This window comes from Enoplosus armatus, chromosome 19 (genome assembly GCF_043641665.1).
Source record: "Enoplosus armatus isolate fEnoArm2 chromosome 19, fEnoArm2.hap1, whole genome shotgun sequence".
NCBI classification, from domain to species: Eukaryota; Metazoa; Chordata; class Actinopteri; order Centrarchiformes; family Enoplosidae; genus Enoplosus; species Enoplosus armatus.
In genome coordinates this window covers 1,699,643-1,719,079 of record NC_092198.1, presented here as the reverse complement: position 1 = coordinate 1,719,079, position 19,437 = coordinate 1,699,643, and the positions used below count along the sequence as shown (strand labels likewise).

At 43.9% G+C, this 19,437-nt stretch overlaps 1 protein-coding gene across 4 annotated transcripts; it reads right to left on the bottom strand.

Annotated features, from left to right (window-relative positions):
* Positions 1-423: 423 nt before the first annotated feature.
* On the bottom strand, positions 424-15,084 carry filip1b (filamin A interacting protein 1b). Of its 4 annotated transcripts, XM_070925308.1 has the most exons (6): positions 14,839-15,084; positions 11,785-11,958; positions 11,194-11,372; positions 2,424-5,222; positions 2,264-2,270; positions 424-1,162 (listed from the first exon to the last, which is right to left on the bottom strand). In XM_070925308.1, exons 1-6 carry the CDS (start codon positions 15,082-15,084, stop codon positions 905-907), a joined length of 3,663 nt encoding a protein of 1,220 aa, XP_070781409.1. In that variant the 3' UTR covers positions 424-904. The 4 variants fall into 4 exon arrangements, with proteins under 4 accessions (XP_070781409.1, XP_070781410.1, XP_070781412.1 ...); XM_070925309.1 differs by lacking the exon at positions 2,264-2,270 and having other exon boundaries at positions 424-1,105; positions 2,447-5,222; XM_070925311.1 differs by lacking the exon at positions 2,264-2,270 and having other exon boundaries at positions 424-1,105; positions 2,450-5,222; positions 14,839-14,871.
* Between the last annotated feature and the right edge of the window lie 4,353 nt (positions 15,085-19,437).

Sequence of the window (19,437 nt, the reverse complement as noted above, 5' to 3'; positions counted from 1 at the left end):
GCACTTTTTTTAGCCTATATTTGTTTCCATTTTGGCAAATTGGCACCATTAAAAGTCTCGAATTAGCAATTAGGAGTCCCTGTTTGAAACGTACAGACAGCTGTGACTGGATTTCTCTGATATTGAAGAAAAGTTAAAAAAACAAATAAAAAAAGGAGTTAAAAGGAGCATCTTTTGGGTTTATGGATGTTTATTCGTGATCACGGATATTGATATCCCCAGGAAGTGTAAGCCACGATGTATTTAATAATATGTATTGTGTATTTTTCTACTTCCAAGACATGTATTATAATTTTCACACATTAGTTTTCATGGCTGTTGAGTTTTGTTTAGCAGCATGGGTTAATATTAGGGCTTTTTAAGTCACACAAAGCTCACACACACACACCATGAAGAAATGAATACTACGAAGCAATGCCACACTTGGTTCAGAGATAAATAGTTTTTATTTTGGTGCCTGTCACAAATGATGACAATTCATACTGTCACAAGCAATTCACAGTGCTCCAGTGACTGGAAACCTCCAAAAGCAGTGGTGAAATAAACACATGCTTTGAAATATGTAAATAATGAAAAGAAGTCTAGAGCTACTGCCAAATATCACCACGATGAAGTTAATCAAAATGCACTCAAATGCAAAAGAGACATGCAAAGAGATGCTTCATAAAAATAAAAAAAAAACAGGTGGCAATTAAAAATAACATAGAACCTTCTTCATCTTTCCTGAAAATGTATAAATGCAAACTGAAGGTCCGAATGAAATAAAACAGTGTTTGGAAAGCCAAGCAGCTGTTCGTGTACGTACACTGACGTGGCCTGAAACTCCTATTTGGCAGCAGAATCGGCTCAAACTCAATCATGAGAAGTTCACATTGAGTCGTTGCCATGGCAGCGTGTTTAGCCCTCAGCTCTTGCCTCCTGCTGCGGAGGCAGAGCCGCAAACTGTCGACTTCCTCAGCTCGATTCTCATTGACTGGCTCTCGGCACGCGACTCTAACCTCGTCACTGTCGACACGCCCAGAACCGCCTTGCTGCTCGGTTTCATACCTTTTGACACAGGGATCCGTGTAGCCGCGCTCCGAGCTGACTGCACATCCGAACTGGGCTGGAAAATAAACAAGGAAACAACATGAGACGCGGGAAAGAGTTGATCTGTTGTTAACTGTTCTTATGTAACTGTGTTGTGGTCACTGTTATGTTTAAGAAGGGGTCGCCAGTAAGCAGAGTTTTGGTTTGCCCTGTTCCAGGATCACCGTACAACATGTCAGTCCATCTAACTCTGCTCATAATATTTGTTACGGGAAGAAAGTTGAAAATACAAACAAACAGGATGGCAGGCAATCTTCTTAGCAACTTATAAGGAGGGATTAAACGACGACAGACCTGTGCAAAGTAACGAAAAAGCAAAATCAAAGATGCCACACTGTATGGCAAAGTGATATAAAAGATACTGTCCACTGTCGTGTTGCCGTAATATAGTTTACAGTCGTTATAGTCAATGAATTAAATGTAAAAGAGTGAGTCCATCCATCCATTATCTGGACCCACTTATCCTCGCAGGGCTGAGGGGAGGCTGCAGCCTCTCCCCAGCACACATTGGGCACAGGGTGGGGTAGACCTTGAACAGGTCGTCTATCACACGGCTCGCACACAGAGGCAATTTAGAGTCAGCAATTAAGCTAACCTGCATGTCACGCAGGCATGGGGAGAACATGCAAACTCCCAGCCAACCGGCTTGAACCCAGTGAGGGAACAGTGCTAACCACCGTGCTACCCAGGACTAGATCGTATATTTATTTTTCTCACCTTATAAGTTGCTAAGAAGATTGCCTTCCATCCAGTGGGTTTCTGTCTAAGTGACTGAAATGTTTCTGATGGTCCTGAATTAGATGCCTTTGATTTGGTGACCTGAAAACCATCAAATCAATGCTTACTGGGTCCATTTCCACGAGTGCGTGAGGGTTAACTAGGTCTGACCCTCTTGATTATTCATTGACATCAGGTTGGGTAATATTATGAGAGTTTAACCAAGGCATCTTACGTGTAAATTTAAGTTCTTAAAATGCAAAAGTGAAACATCCAAATTGGTCACTTCTTGCCTGTGTTTGGTTAAAAGGAGTGAATTTGTCAGTTGATAAATTTGTGTTTGTCTGAACCCTTAGAAAGGCCTCTTTCTTTCTGTGAAGTCAGATCATTCCAGTGTTAGTTCATACCAGTGAGATCATATGTTTTATACCTGGAGAGAGTGCTATCTAGGGAGCACACACCACCTGATTTCATTTTGAAACATTTCAGAAGCAACTGCAACGTAAAAGATTAGACATCATTTAGATATTTTTGCTTGTGGATAAAAGGCAAAATGTCATCTATGCCTGTGTGTCAAGTCACAATAAATTCAGAAAGAAAGATGGAGGACGTTAAACATAATGATCTCCAAAGCTCTCACCACGGACTGTGTCGGCCTGGAGGATGCAGAGGTGATGGGTGTGATTGTTATGCTGCTTGTCATTTTGCTCGGAGTCGTCTTCCCCGTTGAGGGTTGGCGTGGGGAGCGCAGCACCGTTCCTGTTGACATTTCCTTGCTGCTTTCTGAGCTTCTGAGCGTCAACACTGGATTACTGCAGCCCTCAGAAGGCCTCTTAAACTGTGGACCCAAGTGGATATGGATCTTGTTGTCCTCTGTTGTGATAATGTTGCTTTTGCCATTGTATTTCCTGTAAGGTGCTGGCCCAGGTGGCTTCTCCGGCGTTACCTTGATCACTGTGCGCCCTGCGGTAATATTGTGAGGCTCAGGTGAAGCACATGCTTCAGCCACAGGGGTGGTGCTGACTGTGATGATGGACACTGGCGACTGAAGGCTGTCAGAGCTGCAGCCGTTGGTCTTGTCCGGACTCTTGGCCCTGGAGATGGTGGTTATCGTGACCGGAGATTTGGCTCGATCAAGACCTCCTGACAGCTCACAGGTTTTGCTCTTTGAGGTCACGGTTGTGGGCTTAGGGACGATTGTGATGCGAGGTTTCTGAAGTCCGAGAGTCGGGATGATGGTGGTGCTGGAGAAGAAATCTTCAGCTCTAGGGCTGGTGATCTCCAAGGTGGCAGTGCTGTTCTCGTGATCTGGGGTCACTCGGATGTGCAGTGGCTGGCCTGGCTTTGGGGACATGGTCATCTCAGGTGGATGGAGCAAGGATGCCCCGTTGGTTCTCTCAGGAGAGGTCTGAGTGAGTGTGATGGCCTCCTTCTTTCTCATCCAGGGTATCCAGGATTTTCCTGCCCCGAGTTCTGCTGACGCTGGAGGGTATCGTTCAAGAACTGTTGGCTTTTTAAGACCCCGTTGTCTGAGGTTACTCATTAAGTGGTTTTCCTCAAGGACTGATTTCCGGATAAAGCCTGCCGCCGTCTCGTCCTCAGCAGGCTCACTGGCCATCACATCTGTCTGCACTGCTGTGGAGGTAACCGATACATTGACCATCCTCCTACCGTTCATACTGGGCCTCAAGGCGCGACTGTAGCGCTTGGTGGCTTCTAGCTCCTTGGTAAGGTTGGCGACTTCCTGGCTCATACTTTTCTTCTTCTCTTCCTCTTCCATGAAACTCTGCTGGAGGACAGAATAATCCACCTGCAGCTGGGAGAGCTGGTCTTCCTTGTTCATAAGTTCATGGATTTTCTCCTTCAGGGCCTGGACATCCAACTGCAGCTCTCTGGTTTTAGACTCCTCCATCTTGCAGCGAATTCTAAGCTCAGCCTCTGGACTCATGACCTCGCCTTTCTCTATGGCTTTGTTTCTGGCAATCTGACTTTTCATTTCTTCCAGTAGCTTAGAAAGGGTATTTGCTTTGTCCTGCTCTGTTCTGAACTTCTTCTCCAGTAGATCATACTCATCCTCTGTTTTTATTAAATCTCCTTCTACCACCTCAAGTTGTTTGAGCCTGTTCTTAAGTCTTTCAATTTCTAGCGTGAGCTCTTTTACTTTATTGTCTTCATCTGGACTTCCGTTTTTGTCCTTGTTGGCCCACTTTTTCTGCATTTCCCTTTCTGTCTCCTCAAGTCCGTCCATTCTTATTTTCATACCACTTAGCTTGGTATTCAGCCCCCTACACTTTTCCTCTTCACTTGCAAGTTTGGTTTTTAACTCATCTTTCTCTTTAATGAGAGTTGTCACTTTGATCTCCATTTCTGACTTGAATTTGAGAAGTTTTTTGCTCTCCTCGATCAGCTTCTCTGTGACCTCCATAACCTTGCCCTGCTCTGCTTTGAACATCTTACTTAAATCGTCACTTTTCTGTTCTTCCTGTTTAAGTCTCTCCGCCATGTTTTTTCTGTCGTCTACCAGTATAACTGTAAAGGACTTCAACTTCATAAGATCATCTTTGAGGACCATTTCTGCCTTTTCAAACTTTGACTCTGAGCACTCTAGTTCTTTCAACCGGGTTTTCACCGTCTCCAGCTCACCGGCCAGATCCTTCACAACATGTTTCTCTTTTTCCAGGTTTGTATGAAGCTGAGAGCACTCTGTTTTGCTCCTATTGAAAGCCCCCTCCAGTTTTTCCAGTTCAACCATTCTGTTCTGCAGTTTGTCCACCTCCAACCTCAGCTCCTTGCTGTGGTTCTCCTCATTCTGCAGCTTTTTCCTCAGCTCCCTGCACTGAGTCTCTGTTTTGGTTATCTCCTCATCCTTGCCCTCCATCTCCAGCACTCTCTTTCGCAAATTCTCCAGCTCGGCCATGAGAGACGAATCTCCGCACTCCCCTTTGCTGATCTTCTCCCTCAGCTCCTGCAGGTCCTCCTCTGATTTATGCAGCACCTTGTTGCTCTCTTCCAGTTCTTCAATCTTGTGTGCCAATCCGGCCAGCTTCAGCCTAAGCTGTCGGCTTTGAGACTCTTCGTTGGCCAGTTTGGCGGTCATCTCCTCGTTTTCCTGTGCAAACTTGCGAGCTCTATGCTCCAGCTCGTCCTCCAGCTTGAGGACCTTCTGGCCGTCCTCCTTGGCAGCGTCGGTGACCGCCGCCAAACGCTGTTCTTTCTCCTGCAGCTTCTGAGTCAGGTCCTGGACCTTCTGGCTCTGTTGGTCAATTTGCTCAATATGCAGCTGTCGCTCGTCTACCAACATCAGGGCAAAGGACTTGAGCTTAACCAGCTCCGCTCTGACCTTCTCCAGCCTCCTGCTGTGGTCCTTGTCCTTACGAGCCTGGTAAGCCTTCTCCTGCTCCAACAGCCTTTTGAGTCTAAAAAACAGACAAAATGTGAGTGGGTTTCAAACACATTTGAAGACACCAATCCTGAATGAATTTTCCATCAAAATGTTTAGAAATACGCTTACAACCACGAGTCAGTTATTTTCAAGCATATGTATCCTCATGTGGCTTAGTTTTGTTTTTGACAACTTCTCCCATGACACCTGATGACATACAGTATCTGGTGATCACACACTGTCAACTACCAGTTTCCTGTATTCCTGTATCAAATGCCTAAAAAAGCCAGACCAGACTCAGAATGAGAGCATTAACCACCTGATCCTGGATGGGGAGGCAGGCAAGCAGAATAAAAGGCAGCAGAAAGATAAGCAAGGGAACAAAGGAAGTAAAAAAAGAGGAGGATAAGGGCCCAAACACTAGTAATTCTCTCCGACAGAGCTTACTCCGTCCTGTCAAGACTTCAGTAAAGGGAATAATTACTGCCGAGACTTACCCAGCTGATCACAGCCAACCACTTGAGAGGCTGACAATACCCCAAATAGAATTTCATTTATATAGGTATCAATGGGCTTCATGGTGGTCAAAAAGGTGTTTCAGAGGTTTTTACAGCTTGTCAAAAACAACATTATTGGACGAACACACCTAGAAGTACTAAGCCCAGGTATGCTTTCAACAGATCAGTTTGTACGACGTGTCATCCAACCACATCTTAAGGCGAAGCGTTTATACCTGTTTCATTGGCCAAACTTGAAGGCGGAGCAAAAAGCTTGTGGTCGTAGAGAGGGACGAAACCTGTATAACGGTCTCTCTTCAAAGGAGTCACGGTGTTACAATAGTTACACACACATAAGAATAAAAAAGCAAACCCGGTTGCCTTGACATACTAGATATCTTACTACTGTATCTGGATTACTTTCACAAATTTAAACTGAAACCAAACCACCACCAAGCAACAGTAAGAAGCACTGCGAGTTCTGAGAATTCAACCTGCCAGAGTTAATGTCCTGAGGGTGGATGATTAACTAATCTCTGCGGGAGTCTGTGTGAGTCTGACGGAGAGTCTGCAGCAGTTTCCCTTTCATGTGGGTCTCATGCACAGTCCCATCAGACACTCGAGTACACAAACAGGTCTCAGCACTGCACAACAAGTGTTCAGCAAGTTTGAATAAAAAAAACAACAACAACAAATCCCCGAATTCAATTGACAGACTCCAGACCTGCTGCGTCAGAAACGTCCTCCCCTGAAACTCTGTTCCACTTACCAACAAGTTGGGATGCAGAGCAGGTTGATCCATAACTGTGTTTTTAAAGCTGAGCAGGAGCCAAACTGCTGCTGCTGCTGCTGAGTCTCTCCCGGGGTCGGAGAGGGAAGGAGGGGCCCCGACTCCGTGGGGAATTAGCCATCACATTCCAAACATGTCATCAGTGGACAATGAAAAAGGTGAATGTTGCAGCACTGCTCTGCTGGCTGGTGATGTCATTCATCCCTCCATATACGACCAAAGAGGCCCTGCCCTTGTTTGGACACTGAGGAGGAGGGGTTCAAGCCGGGGGGGGGGGGGTCAGCCTCCTCTTCCTCCTCTTTCCCCCTGTTTTGTTCTCCCTCTGGGGAGGAGGGGCGACTGGGCAGCAGGTATGACATAACACACTAAGCCACTTTTAAGTTCAAACATTTCTTATTTTTGTTCTTTTTTCTCCTTTTACCAAAATGTTGCTCCAGTTCGACCTAACTGTCTGCTGTCCGTCTTGCCGCCAGCAGTGTTTCCATAGAAACAAGCCAACAATGCAAGGCGAGAGTTTTTGTTTTGGAGAGGACAATGCCAGACTTGCACAGCCATTCTCATTATAATCCCCCTGTATCGTGCAAAGGGAAAAGACATGGATATAAATTCTCCATAGTGGCTAAATTGTATGTGTGTGAGATCATAGCTTCAGACAGCAGAGGAGGCCTGCGGTCTGCATCGCAGAGGCTCTAAATGAGCCAAATATGAGCAGTGCAAAGAGCTTACAGATGCAGAGGCTTTCTATCACTGGTCTTCATTACTCCAAATACATAGTATACATAAATATCACCAAGATGCAAGAGCATTTTCAATTAATTACTTGTGTTTTGTGGCTTAAATACTTGCACTATTGTTGGCTGTCTGTATTTTGAAAACAAAAAAGATGTGGAAAGAAATCGCTTCTCCTGTTGCACACATTGAACCTCTTACTCAATAAACTCTTGTAAGATATCTTCCATTCATTTCCAGTTTTGATAAAATCAGGAATAAAACAAGCATCTTCTCTGGCCATCATCAGCGTATCAAGTCATATGACATTTGCAGGTATTTTTGTTGAGACTGTAGATTAAAAAGTAAAAGCAGAGAAGAGCGTCTCAAACCCTCCCACTGCTGACCAAAGAGAGCAGGATAAAATGAGTAACAAATGGTCACACTCTGGAAAACAAACCACTACTTTGGTCCAGACTAAAATATCTCAACAACTGTGGGATGAACTGCCATGAAGTTTTGAACACACATTAATGTTGCCCAGAGGAGGAATCCTACTGACTTGGTGATACCTTAATGTTTTATCTAGCGCCATCATCTGGTCAAAATGTTCTCCAGCACTTTGGTTCAAATTCCTGCAAATGACATGTTAGCACGGTGAACATGGTGAACAATACACCTGCTAAACATCAGCCATTGTGAGCATGTTAGCACGACAATAGCATTTAGCTCCTCTGTGCCTATACCTATGTTCACTATCCTAGATTAGTGTGCTAACATGCTAACATTTGCTAAATAGCACAAAACACAAAGTGTAGCTGCGGCTGATGGGAATGTCATGGGTTTTGCAGTATTGGAGAAAATCTTATCACCAGTTATTACAATTCATCCTGAGGGAAAAGTGAGTGTCTGAACCAAAGTTCGTGACAATCCACCCGTAGTTGTTGTGTTAATTTCATTTAAACAAATTGGATGATACTGTAAGATGATACTATACTATAAGACTCCACCAACGAGTGGATTTTAATGTAAAAGTGTTGCTAAGTGCAGCCTTAACTTGTATGATAATCCTCCATAATTCCTCTGACATGGAGCTCAGATTGCCCCCCCCCCTCCCTCGCTCTCAGGACACAGTATCTGTCATTATGACCTCGTTGGCGGATGATGGCTCTGCAGAAAGCCTCTCTCTGTTCGGGTCTATTCATAGCCTCAGTGCCGACAGACGACTGTCAGAGCGGGAGAGGAGAGCCCCAAACGCTCACAAACCCGAGCCGAGCTGAGACCACGCAAACACATCGGAGCAGGAGATGCTGATCTGCAGCTAATTATAGTCGCAATAATTACCATCCTTATTAACATTCTGAACGGACGAGTCAACAAGAACGCTTTGACACCCGAGGAGGCACATTTGTTGTTGACTGAGGGGATTTTTTTTTAGGCTGCACGTTAACATGAATCAGAATTGTCCACCACTGTGAAATTACAGAGAATCAAACCTACATTTTTCTGTAGACAGACATGGTTTACTGGATAAAATCATAACTTCTAAAACCACGCAAACCCCTACCAGACGGGGATCAGGGGCCTCAGGGTGGCCTAGCTCTTAGAAGTCACCGTCTCGTAAGAAAAAGCTCACAGTATCGATGATACAGTTGTGTGTCCTGTTGCAACCCCGTCTCCTATAAGCTTCATATCTAATTATAAAGCAACGAGTCTCTGTCTTTCGGTTATCTCAACAACCGTTCATCCGATCGACTTCACACTTGGCGGGTTTATTTCTGAGGACCCAGAGGAGTGCACCATCAAGATATTTATTAGTAGTGTGTTACTATAAACCTTTAAGAGATTAAAGGCAGACGTTGTTTTCTATTCATTGCTATACATAATTAAAACCAGCTAGCATGACCCTTGGAGGTTCCTTGAGTTGATTAATTGATCACAGTGAACATCAAGTCTGTATAATTTCTTATCGAATTTGAAACGTCGGCACTGTTTTACCTTACAATGACAAAGAAACAGAAACTAAGAAACCTAAAGTTTCACACTGTAAAAAATGAATGGAAACCAATGGAAGTCTGGAATGGTTGAAGAAAAATCTAAAACAAAGTACCATCTTGGTGTGGTCCTTTGAGTTCAATGTTCCTCGTGACCGAATGTTCCTCCAAAGGCACTTTTATTACAGTTCTTACTTATTAAGTGACTTTATATTATTGAAAATTTAGATAATTTACTCTGATCATGTTTGTGTCGGATGTACCATCGTCTGTAAAAACTTCAGTGCAGTAGGATCACTAGAGTGAAATACTGCCGGTATGTATTTTGTATCTGCCCGTGACAGCTGTTCTGCAAACAGGGCCTCTAATCGTCCAGCAGGATCTCTGTAGGGAATGACGTCACCCGCTCTGTGCTCCGGGTCGACTCATTCATTCATGATATCACCTGCAGTGAATCTGCACGCTGACTGCAGCCAACAGGAATGTGTTATCAGGCAGCGCTAACAGCAGGCCTGGACCACACTAAAGCCAGGAGAAGCTGTGTGTGGACAGCACGTCTCATCACTGAGAATCTGACTTTAACTACAGGCTCCGAATTCACCATGAAGTTGCATCAACACTTCTCTAAACTGAACATTATAACCTTCAAAAAAGTAGAATTTCTGGCAGAGGTGTTGTAAAAGTGCTGATACCACACAGTGAAAATGCTGCCCTGCATTCCACGCCTGCACATCCGAGCTTTCTGGGAACACAGATGGATTTGTGCAATGAGCAGGTCGACTGTAGACAAACAGATATGAGCTGCAGTGAAGCGTTAGTCCACATTCAGGCTGGTATGTTAAGTTTTATGGAGCGTGGGGAGCAGATGTGAGCGATTCTCTGACGTGATGTTTTATTGTTTTTTGTCATCTTCCTCATCTGGCTGCTTTGATTACAGTAAGATAACACATCAGGCCCATTTAGAAAACCAGCCCCCCCCCCCCAGCACATTTCATACACAGGTGAAAACTTTTTCTGTCTTCCTGTAAAACAGTTAGTTAGTCCTTCTTCCAGCAGGGAGAAGCATATAAACAAAGCAGGAATATGTGCTACATGGCCTTAGAAGTCTGGCTCATATATATGATATATGATATAAGTTGTATCATAGTATAGTCAATAAGTTGTCGATAACTTAACAAAGAAAATAAAATCACAATAAAGAAAAGAATACTTTCTTCTTGGGATTAGATCAGAGTGAATTACGCATTGCTTACTGTGAAACTAGCACGTGTCACTTACTGTACACACACCCAATACTAAGTGTATAAGTATAAAATATATGGCTTCGTAACTTAATGAATGTGAACGTAATAAGTGACACATGGTCTGGACTGACTCACAGCTGGATCCAGTCTTTCAGAAGCCCTGGTCCTCTCTGTAAAAGATCGATGGGGTTTCTTCAGACTTTAAAGCCACTATGTGTAGAATTAGAAGATTTCTGCACACACCCCTCCACTTGATAAGACACGATTCATCACCCTTCCTATCAGAACCATCATCCCAAACCCTGATGCTCTGGGTCTTATCTGATGCCTTCTACCACACAGATAAACACGCATCTGCAAAACACGCATGTTTTTTTCACCATTCAACACATGAGGGTTTGTCCGTCTGCTGCTTGGTGCTGTGCAGGAAAACTAAACTAAAACCCCTTGAAAAGACCAAAACCATCATTGAATGTACCTTAAAACCACTTACACTGTCAAATACTCAGCAGGGCAACAAATGTGGATTCACAAATAGTCCCCAACGAAACCACAGTGATCAGCTGTTTTAAGAAACGACTGAGACTTAAGAGATTTAATGACGTTCAGCGGGAACCAATGGACTCAAACAGGAAGTGAGAATGTTTTGGTCTTTTCACGGGATTTGTCGAAGGTTGTAAAAGTGTAGAATAATGCCGATATCTTCCTTTGAGAAATAAAAGGTATAAGATATGACCACACCCAGACAGAGCCCCCCCCCCCCCCCCCTCACCTCTCCCTCTCCTGCTCCAGCAGGTTGGTGAAGTCGTCGCTCTTGTTCATGAAGTCGGTGTGTTTGCGTTTCTCGTTGTCCAGCTCCATGACGGTGCGGCGGTGACATTTCTCGGCCAGCAGCAGCTGCTCCAACATCCGTCTGTACGTCTCCTTCTGTTTGTCCTCCAGACGGTCCAACTGACGGGGGAACACGTCAACACTCATTATTAACAACAACTCGCACTCTGAAACCCCAAACCATTAGCTACGCTTCTGGTGATGCTGTGAGGGACAACAATGAGCAGAGAGACTCTTTCCACACAATTATGAGCTTTATTCAGACGTGTTCACACTGTTCACACCCTGCGGACCTCACTGAGCATGGCAAATTACATTTTCAAGTAGAAACCACTGCCATTCAGCACACAAAGGATCAGGACTTTAGGCTTTAAACCCTAACGCACCACCAAAGTACAAGTTCACACTCACAAGCCTCTTTTTATCTGTATAATTCCCTTAAGGGGAAATAGAGACAAACTTCTGAAACCGTTATTCCCTTTAAATGCAGAAATAGCAGAAAATAAACTGTACATAATCAGCTGTCTCTCACCTCGGCCATGGGCTTCTCGTACACGTCCTCGGTGCTGTTGCTGCTGAGGGCGAGCAGTCCGTCTCTCTGCAGGGCCTGCAGGGGTTTGGTGGGGACACCCGAGCCGTAGTGAGCCTCCAGAGCCTCCGGCCTGGTTTTCTCTGTCTTCAGCAGACTGATGATGTCCTCTCTGGCCTGAGGAGACACAGCAGACTCTTTAATGCTGCGTATACAAACGAGCTGCACTCTGACAGATAGGAGAACATTAACGTCACGTCTGACAGTTTGATATGGAAGCTGCAGATGGATGAATAAATTGAACCTGCAGGTGGTACAAAGCTTTATTAGTATTACATTTATATTCTCATTACTTATAATATCATTTATTGCTATTTACTTATTTCCAGAATTGAGTTTTGACCCAGTTCTTTTTTCTAAAACAAAAACAAAACAAAACAAAACGTAGATTGTTGATTATATTGATACTTAATATAATAAAACTGTATTTGTGAAGTACTTTTGCGTGCTTCACACAAAAAACAACAAGAATAGGAACAAATGGTAAAACATAATCAATGAAAGGACGTTCAACAGGACCAGCTCAGTAATAAGACGAGGAAAAGCAAAATAAAAGACAATTCACGATCAAGTAAAGGAAAACTAAAACCAAATAACACATAAATAAAACGAAGCTCTCCAATAAAATATGATGTTTCTGCATTAACACGTCTGATTTGATTTATTTGTTTCGAAAAAGCACGAAAGAGTATTACTTTTACTGAGTCACTATGAATCCCAGAGATAAACAGACGAGGGTCAAATAACATAAATAACAAGGTGACTGGCAGCTTCGCTGACATCATGACTGAATGAGACAGATGCAGAAGAAGGAGGCAGATTTTCACCAGCAGAGGGAGATGTTTCCTTCACTGCACTCAGTATCTTCATTTCACACATCAAGTGATCTGCTGTACCCTCTGAGACTGAAGTGGTAACAGTTTATTCATGAAGCCATTTTTAGGCTCTAGCATCGCATTCAGGTAAATACCTTCTCCAAAAAGTGTCCCACCAGCTGTAGTACCTGCACAGAGAGTTTCCTGCATCTAGATGCATCTGCAAGAAGACTTTAAAATGCACGTTGCATTGTAAGACAGTACAAATCACTGCAGCAGGAAGTGGCTTCAGTTCATCTAACGTGTCAGATGACACCTTGTGATTCTTACTGGTGATCGCTGTCTATCTCGACCAGGACGGTCCTGATAAAACAAAACCAACAACCTGTCAGTCCGTCTCTCAGTCCTGTCTCACTTCCTGTCTGTGGCTCTCAGCTCACAGCCCATTGGTTCCTACTGAATCTTTAAAAAGACCTCACAAATATATAGTTTCATGTTTAAAAAGGCTCAGTCATTTCCTCAAACAGCTGCTCGCTGTAGTTTTTGTCAAACAAACAGGAGGAAACAGTGCATTTGTTGGGGACTACTTCCAGCGGCGGATGAATCCACATGTGGTGCTCCAGTGAGTGTTTGTGGCAGCAGGACGGTGTGTGTGTTCATGGTGATGAGTGTGGCTCATTGATGTGTGTTTACAATCACTGCTGGTTTTGGTCTTTTCATGAGATTTGTTGGCAGCAAGAAAACATATATTCTTTAACTGAACATCTCTTGGCTGCAGCAAATGTGTTAAAAACGTTGTGGTGTCGCTGAATTTATGTGTTTTCCTTAAACACACGTTTTCTACCATTTTGCCCTGATGGTGATGAAAAGAAAACTTTGTGACATTCATAACCATAGAGTCTGTTTTGAGCATTTCGATGCATGTGAAAGCCGTCATGTGAAACGAGAAGCAGAACAAAAGCAGCTCTTCCTGTGTGAGATGTCGCTCCGTGTTGAGTATTTCTCTGTCCCATCGCTAATGGAAAATATTTAACACGCCCAAACAGATGGAAGCAGAGGGTGAGGCAGCAGCTTCCTGCCTCTCTGGAGAGGACTTTATTAATGTGCCTCCATTAGAAAATCATTATCGAACTGGAACCCGGCAGCAGCCGGTGGGCGGTTTCCACGCCGTATTTATAGTTTTATAGGCTGCAGGTGCTGCTGACGTCGCGACGGGGCTACGGGGAGAAAGACGTATACGATCGGCCGGATGTTTCTGAAAAAGACAAGTGACTGCAGTGAAGCGGCAACTCTCAGTCTTCCTTCGTCTTCAGTTGGCATGGTAACCAAGCTGTCAGAGTGCTCCTTAGTCACCTCAATTAATAACAAAACTCCCAGGTTCCCCAGCTCTCACTGTCACTGAGCAAGAAGCTGTTTATTGGCAGTTATCGATCAAGTTCAGTGACTCAGCGTTTTCTTCGCCAGACTTCTGGCTGCTCACTGCAGAGTTTGAGCTCATGTTAACCAACCAGCAGCAGACCAGCTGCAGCAGAGATGTCTTTGTTTAAGATGGTCAATGATCATGTTTAGGTGTAGAGTTTTGAAGTGTCTGATGTTAAGTGACTGACAGCCGGAGAGCATCAAGTCTTGGATGGACGTAACCCTCTCCTGGATAAATGCTCAGTTCAAAAGGTGAACAACTGCCTCAGAAAATATTTGGTTCTTTGATAAAAAAGTCTACAGAGTCTGGGAGAAAACTATCTGTACACACAATTATAATACTTTATAATAACAATAATTTATGGTCTCGATTTAATATAATTTTTCCTCCTTTCCTTATCTGAATGTCCATGATAATAAATCCAGTATTCACTCTCTGTTTGGTCTCTAAGACCTGCCAGGAAAACCAGAAGTAGGAGCTAAAAGCAGCTCAAAAGACGGTTGAAGTTTGTGATAATTCGAGGGAACTTTCACATTACGTATAGTAATGTTATCCACGGCTTGTATAAAAAATATTGATGAGTGCAGCTTTAAATTATTCACCTTGACATTACATTATAAAAAGTCTATCAAATGCGTATTTACAGTTGGGAAGAATGAGTCCAGAACCAGCAGTTCCTCCCATTTCACAGCTCTAGGAGGTCAGATTTGCTTTGTGAGTTTGGTGTGGTCAACATTCCTGTGAAGTGAATCTGATTCGTACCTGAACTTCTCCTTCCATGACTCCCAGCAGGTGCAGCAGGTCCGTCTTTGACAGATCCGGCGGGGCTTTCTGAGGTTTCTTAGCAGATCCAGACACCGCCGTCCTCCCGTCCTTCTCCTCTCGCTGGACTTTCATCTTCCTCTTCGTGAGCTCTGGTGTGTTCTCCTCCTCCTGTTTGATGAAACCTTTCGTGGGCTGGATGTGTCCGTCATCTGGACCCTCCATGGTGCAGTTCCTGGATCGCATTTTTTACCTGTGAGTAGGAACAAAATGGATGACAATAAATGTTCCCACAACATTCATATCTGCTTATCGTTTCTCTTCTTCACTTGATTTTCCAGCAACACGGCCCAGTAACACAATGCTTTCTGGCAGCCCGGCTTCAAATGTGGCCTGTTCTTGAATGCACCACCAAAGCACATTAGCAAGTGATGATAGCGTGACTTTGACCAGAAAATAAAGGCAATGAAATGTTCACCATGATGGATTACCCATCTGACCTATCAAAGTTTCAACTTCTGCAAGATGGTTTTCAGTGCGCACTGAAATGATCTTACACAAGAGCTGCTTAGAAGGAGAAGGACTCTCATTGTGTCTCATGCTGAAGTAAAAGAATAAGCGATGATGGGAACAGTTACATGTGAGGTATATGTAGGACGATAAAAACAAAAATCTAAAGTCCATTTTCAGGTGCTTTCTTTGATCAGTGTCGCTGTGAAAGTCAGACGGTTGTCATTGCTTCACACTTTAACTTTATTTAAGTTGTAGCTGCCGTTTGAACACAAACAAATGATGATGAAATTGCCAGCTGGGCGGGCTGATATTGGGTGGCGGGGTTGGGATGGGGGTCCTAACAAAGGAACAGGTTACATGTTATTGGATCTGAACAAGGCTAAAGTTCCCCGAGGCTGCGGGTCTGGATGAAAGCAGGCCGTGACTCGGCCAGAGAGAATCCTGGCAGTGAAGCGGTAGCAACCACGTTGCCGCTGCCTGATATTAATAGTTGTTTCGGGGGAGATGCCAAGATCTCCCACATGTCGAAACCACAGGGCCGTCTTCTTTCTGACAGTCGGGCCGGTGAACTGGAAGAGTCACTGGTAGAGCTGGTGGGGCCAAGCCAAGACAAGCCTGAAGCAGCAGCTGGAGGTCTGGGCTTCAGAGGAAGAACCTCGTGAGGGGGTCTGGACAAGTGTCTGGAGTCAGTCACAAGCTCTGTCATGTGTAGTGGGCTGCCCGAGAGCCTTTATAACACCTAATGTACCGGACATACACTCAGATACACATTACAGCAGCGGTGGAGGAAGTATTCAAGTACAAATAAGAATACTCAATGAAATGGTTCAGCAAAAACAGGTTCCTTTTTGTTTCATTTGGAGTTTGCAGGATGTTCAGTACTTCTGGATGTTGATGAAACAAACTTAGTTTTCCAAAATGATTGATCTCTCCAGAAGATTCAGTTTAAGTTTAATGCCATGTTTAATTTAATAAAGAAAAAATAGAATTACATCAACAGCAGAGAGAAATTTCTTTTTATACAAGACATCCTGCTGAATAAACTGAAATGACATAAACATTTTGTCTCTGAAGTAACGTCATGGTGTAAGTGATCCTTAAGCGTAGACCTTCATTCTGCAACTGAAAAAGTGAGTAAACAGAGAGTATGCAGCCTGTAAATAGAGACGGTGTGTTTACAGGTTGTGTAGAAGCTGTCATCCTTGTTGCCAAGTGTTGCATCAAAGGGTCTCGCAGGTCTCAATAGAACCGAGTCTCCACATGCCAGCACGGTGTCGTATCGAGTCCCAGATAAGCAAACTGATCCGTGTAAACAGTTTACCTTCACAAGAGAGGAGCTCTGATTCACGGAGTCGTTTCACAGAGTGACCTTATCAGCGTTACACCACGATGAAGAAGATGATAGATTCCTCTTTCAGGGTTTGACAGTCCACTCCGGTAGTGCAAACACACCCAGAGGCCAACACCATGTCTCGGAAATGGAAATCCTTGAGAAGTTCTGTAAAACTTGTTGTTATTTCAGACCTCTGCCTACTTATACTCTGTGGTCTGGGGCTGCTTAATGCTGCAGCAGACAACCAAACTTTAACTTTGTCCCTTTCCTCTTTCAACGTGACCGTGTCCTCAAGAACAAAGCCAGCTCCATAAAGAAATGGTTTTCCCAGTTCGGTGTGGAAGAACCGGTCCTGATCCTGAACCCCTTCTAACACCTTTGGGATGAACTGGAACACCGACTGTGAGCCAGACCTCGTCACCAACATCAATGTTAGTTTAGTGCCCATTGAGTGTAATGCTCCCTGTGTCCACATACTTTTGGCCATGTACACGACCCACGATTAAAAAGTACTTTACTATCTAAGCTTTTATATAAGCGCTGTAAATACATAGTGGCTCACTAGGGTCTTGTATGTATTTTAAGGCTTTAAAAGACGTGTTTACATTGTGATGCTGGTAACCACTGCGGTGAAAGACGGCTTCAAAGAAGTGGTTTCCGTCTACACGTCAAACCCCTATGGAACAAATGTAAATAAACCAAAAATATAACCCGCCAAATAAACTGCAGATTGCATCTTTGGAGAGATATTTATGGAGACGTGATGAGACTAAACTGGTCTCTCTGATTTACGCTTCAGCCCGGATCAAACCTCAGACAGCTGTGGCCCGCGGTCGACACACGAGGCCTACAGTGGATAAGTGGCGGAGGACGTATGTTGGCAGCAGGGCGTCTTAGTGGTCAGAAAGCTCGTCCAGTAACGAGAAGGTCACAGGTTTGACCGCACAATCAACAAGTTAGCAAACACTTCAGTCCAGACTTAACTATCCGCTGTTAGCATGCTAATGTACAACCAGCTTACAGGAAGTAACAGGACCAGCGTTGGCCCGTGAGTGCTCTGTTCATCTGATCAGGTTAATACAGCCCACTGTAGCTTAAACACTGCACTACACTAAATGTAACGGCAGTCCATCGCCTCTATTTGTGAGCTGGACGCTGAGACGCAGCTGTTTGTTGGGTGAAATTTTAAAAGGGGGTATTTTTAGGGTCTCCCCACTTGAGTCCAACAAGGGGAAACTCCAGGGTGATCACTTTATGATCCATCAGCAATCCCACAGATGCCTGAACCGCCATTTTACGTCACAGCTGCAGCGCTCACACTCCTCCACAACACCGCCTGTTGTAAACAAACAGCCGCTGCATGTTTATCGCGCTAGCTTAAAACGCCTCAACGGTTGTTAACTAAGCAGAGGTCACGTACGGTCAATCCCCGAGACAAAAACACCGGAGTAACTAAACATCCGCCGGGTCATGTGTCTTTGTGTTTGTTTCAGCTCATATATTATAATGATATTGAGAGTCGTGGGTAAATATAGATCATGCTAGCATTTCTGGCCTCCGTGGTCAGCAGGCTAATTGTTTGACAACACGAGCTGCACCATTACACAAGTTCCAAGTTCCATATCATCATTCATGATTAAAAGCAAAGATGACAAGAGCATGTTAGCAGCTGAATGATATGGACGGACTGTTGTTTAACATGGCTCAGTCCATCAAACACATGTTGGCTTAGAGGTGCTACAGTTTCACTTCTGGTGTTTGTTTTTTGCTGCTTGTATAATTGTGAAATGAAAAACTATAATGTAAACTGAAGCGAATCAACTGCCTCTCTCTTGCCAACTGACATCCCTTTTGGTTTTCACTTGTTACGATTCTTTTTTGCATTATGTCCGATCCCAACATCCTACATTACATTACATAAATATACATTACATGACAGGAATGCTCCAGAAGTTTGGGATGTAAACGCAGCAGCTTTGCCATGTTTAGCATGTTTATTTTAAACTGCGGTTTTCTTATTTTTCTGTTGTTAATGAAGCGTTTAAATGGGATGGTTAATATGTTGTCTAATGCGAGACGGCCTTAATGTGACTGTGCAGAGCTTCCCAGGCTCTGCTTTGAAAGTGACAGCAGCTGTCTAAAGTCACCAGCTCAACTTTGTAGTTCTTCAAACTTTGTGCTTTTCATGTGCAACATGATTTAGGCATGTAGGTTCAAAAATGACTATATAAGGGAAGGTTTAAAGAGGTCTGGCCTGTCGGTGTAACTCACCATAAGGGGGAAAGTAATGCAGTCAGTCAACTGTGCTGCAGGACGGCTTTAGAGTCCTCAGAGGCCGGAGGCTGCGAGCAGACGTAGAATAACTTCACAGTAGAGCTAAAACAAAAACACTGCTGCCATTAAGACACTGTTTAATATGTTAGTCAAATTTGGATTTCATTATTCCCTTAATGCCTCTGACCTTACGCTTCACCGGTTCAAAGTCCTTATCTCTCCTCAGACAGCAGATCTGCAGGGGAATCATACCAGCAAAATCTCTGCACCCCTTAAAATAAAATCATACCATCATACCATAATCAGCTCAAAATTGCTTGACTGCTCTTGTACACAAGTACATAATTCATACATAATTCATACATAATTCCCAAAGTTCTGTGGAATGAAGTCGTCGAGAGCACCAGAGGCACAGGGATCAGGGGGACGTGTACTTGTACTCGCCAATAAATAACATTTTGAATTTTGTCCTGAAGTTG

Excerpts from the sequence above, each read along its gene's own strand:
- filip1b (XM_070925308.1), bottom strand. The coding sequence starts at position 15,084 with ATGCGATCCAGGAACTGCACCATGGAGGGTCCAGATGACGGACACATC. Across the intron at positions 11,959-14,838 it reads TCATGGAAGGAGAAGTTCAG|GCCAGAGAGGACATCATCAG; the intron begins GTACGAATCAGA and ends GTGTCTCCTCAG. Across the intron at positions 11,373-11,784 it reads ACGAGAAGCCCATGGCCGAG|TTGGACCGTCTGGAGGACAA; the intron begins GTGAGAGACAGC and ends TTCCCCCGTCAG.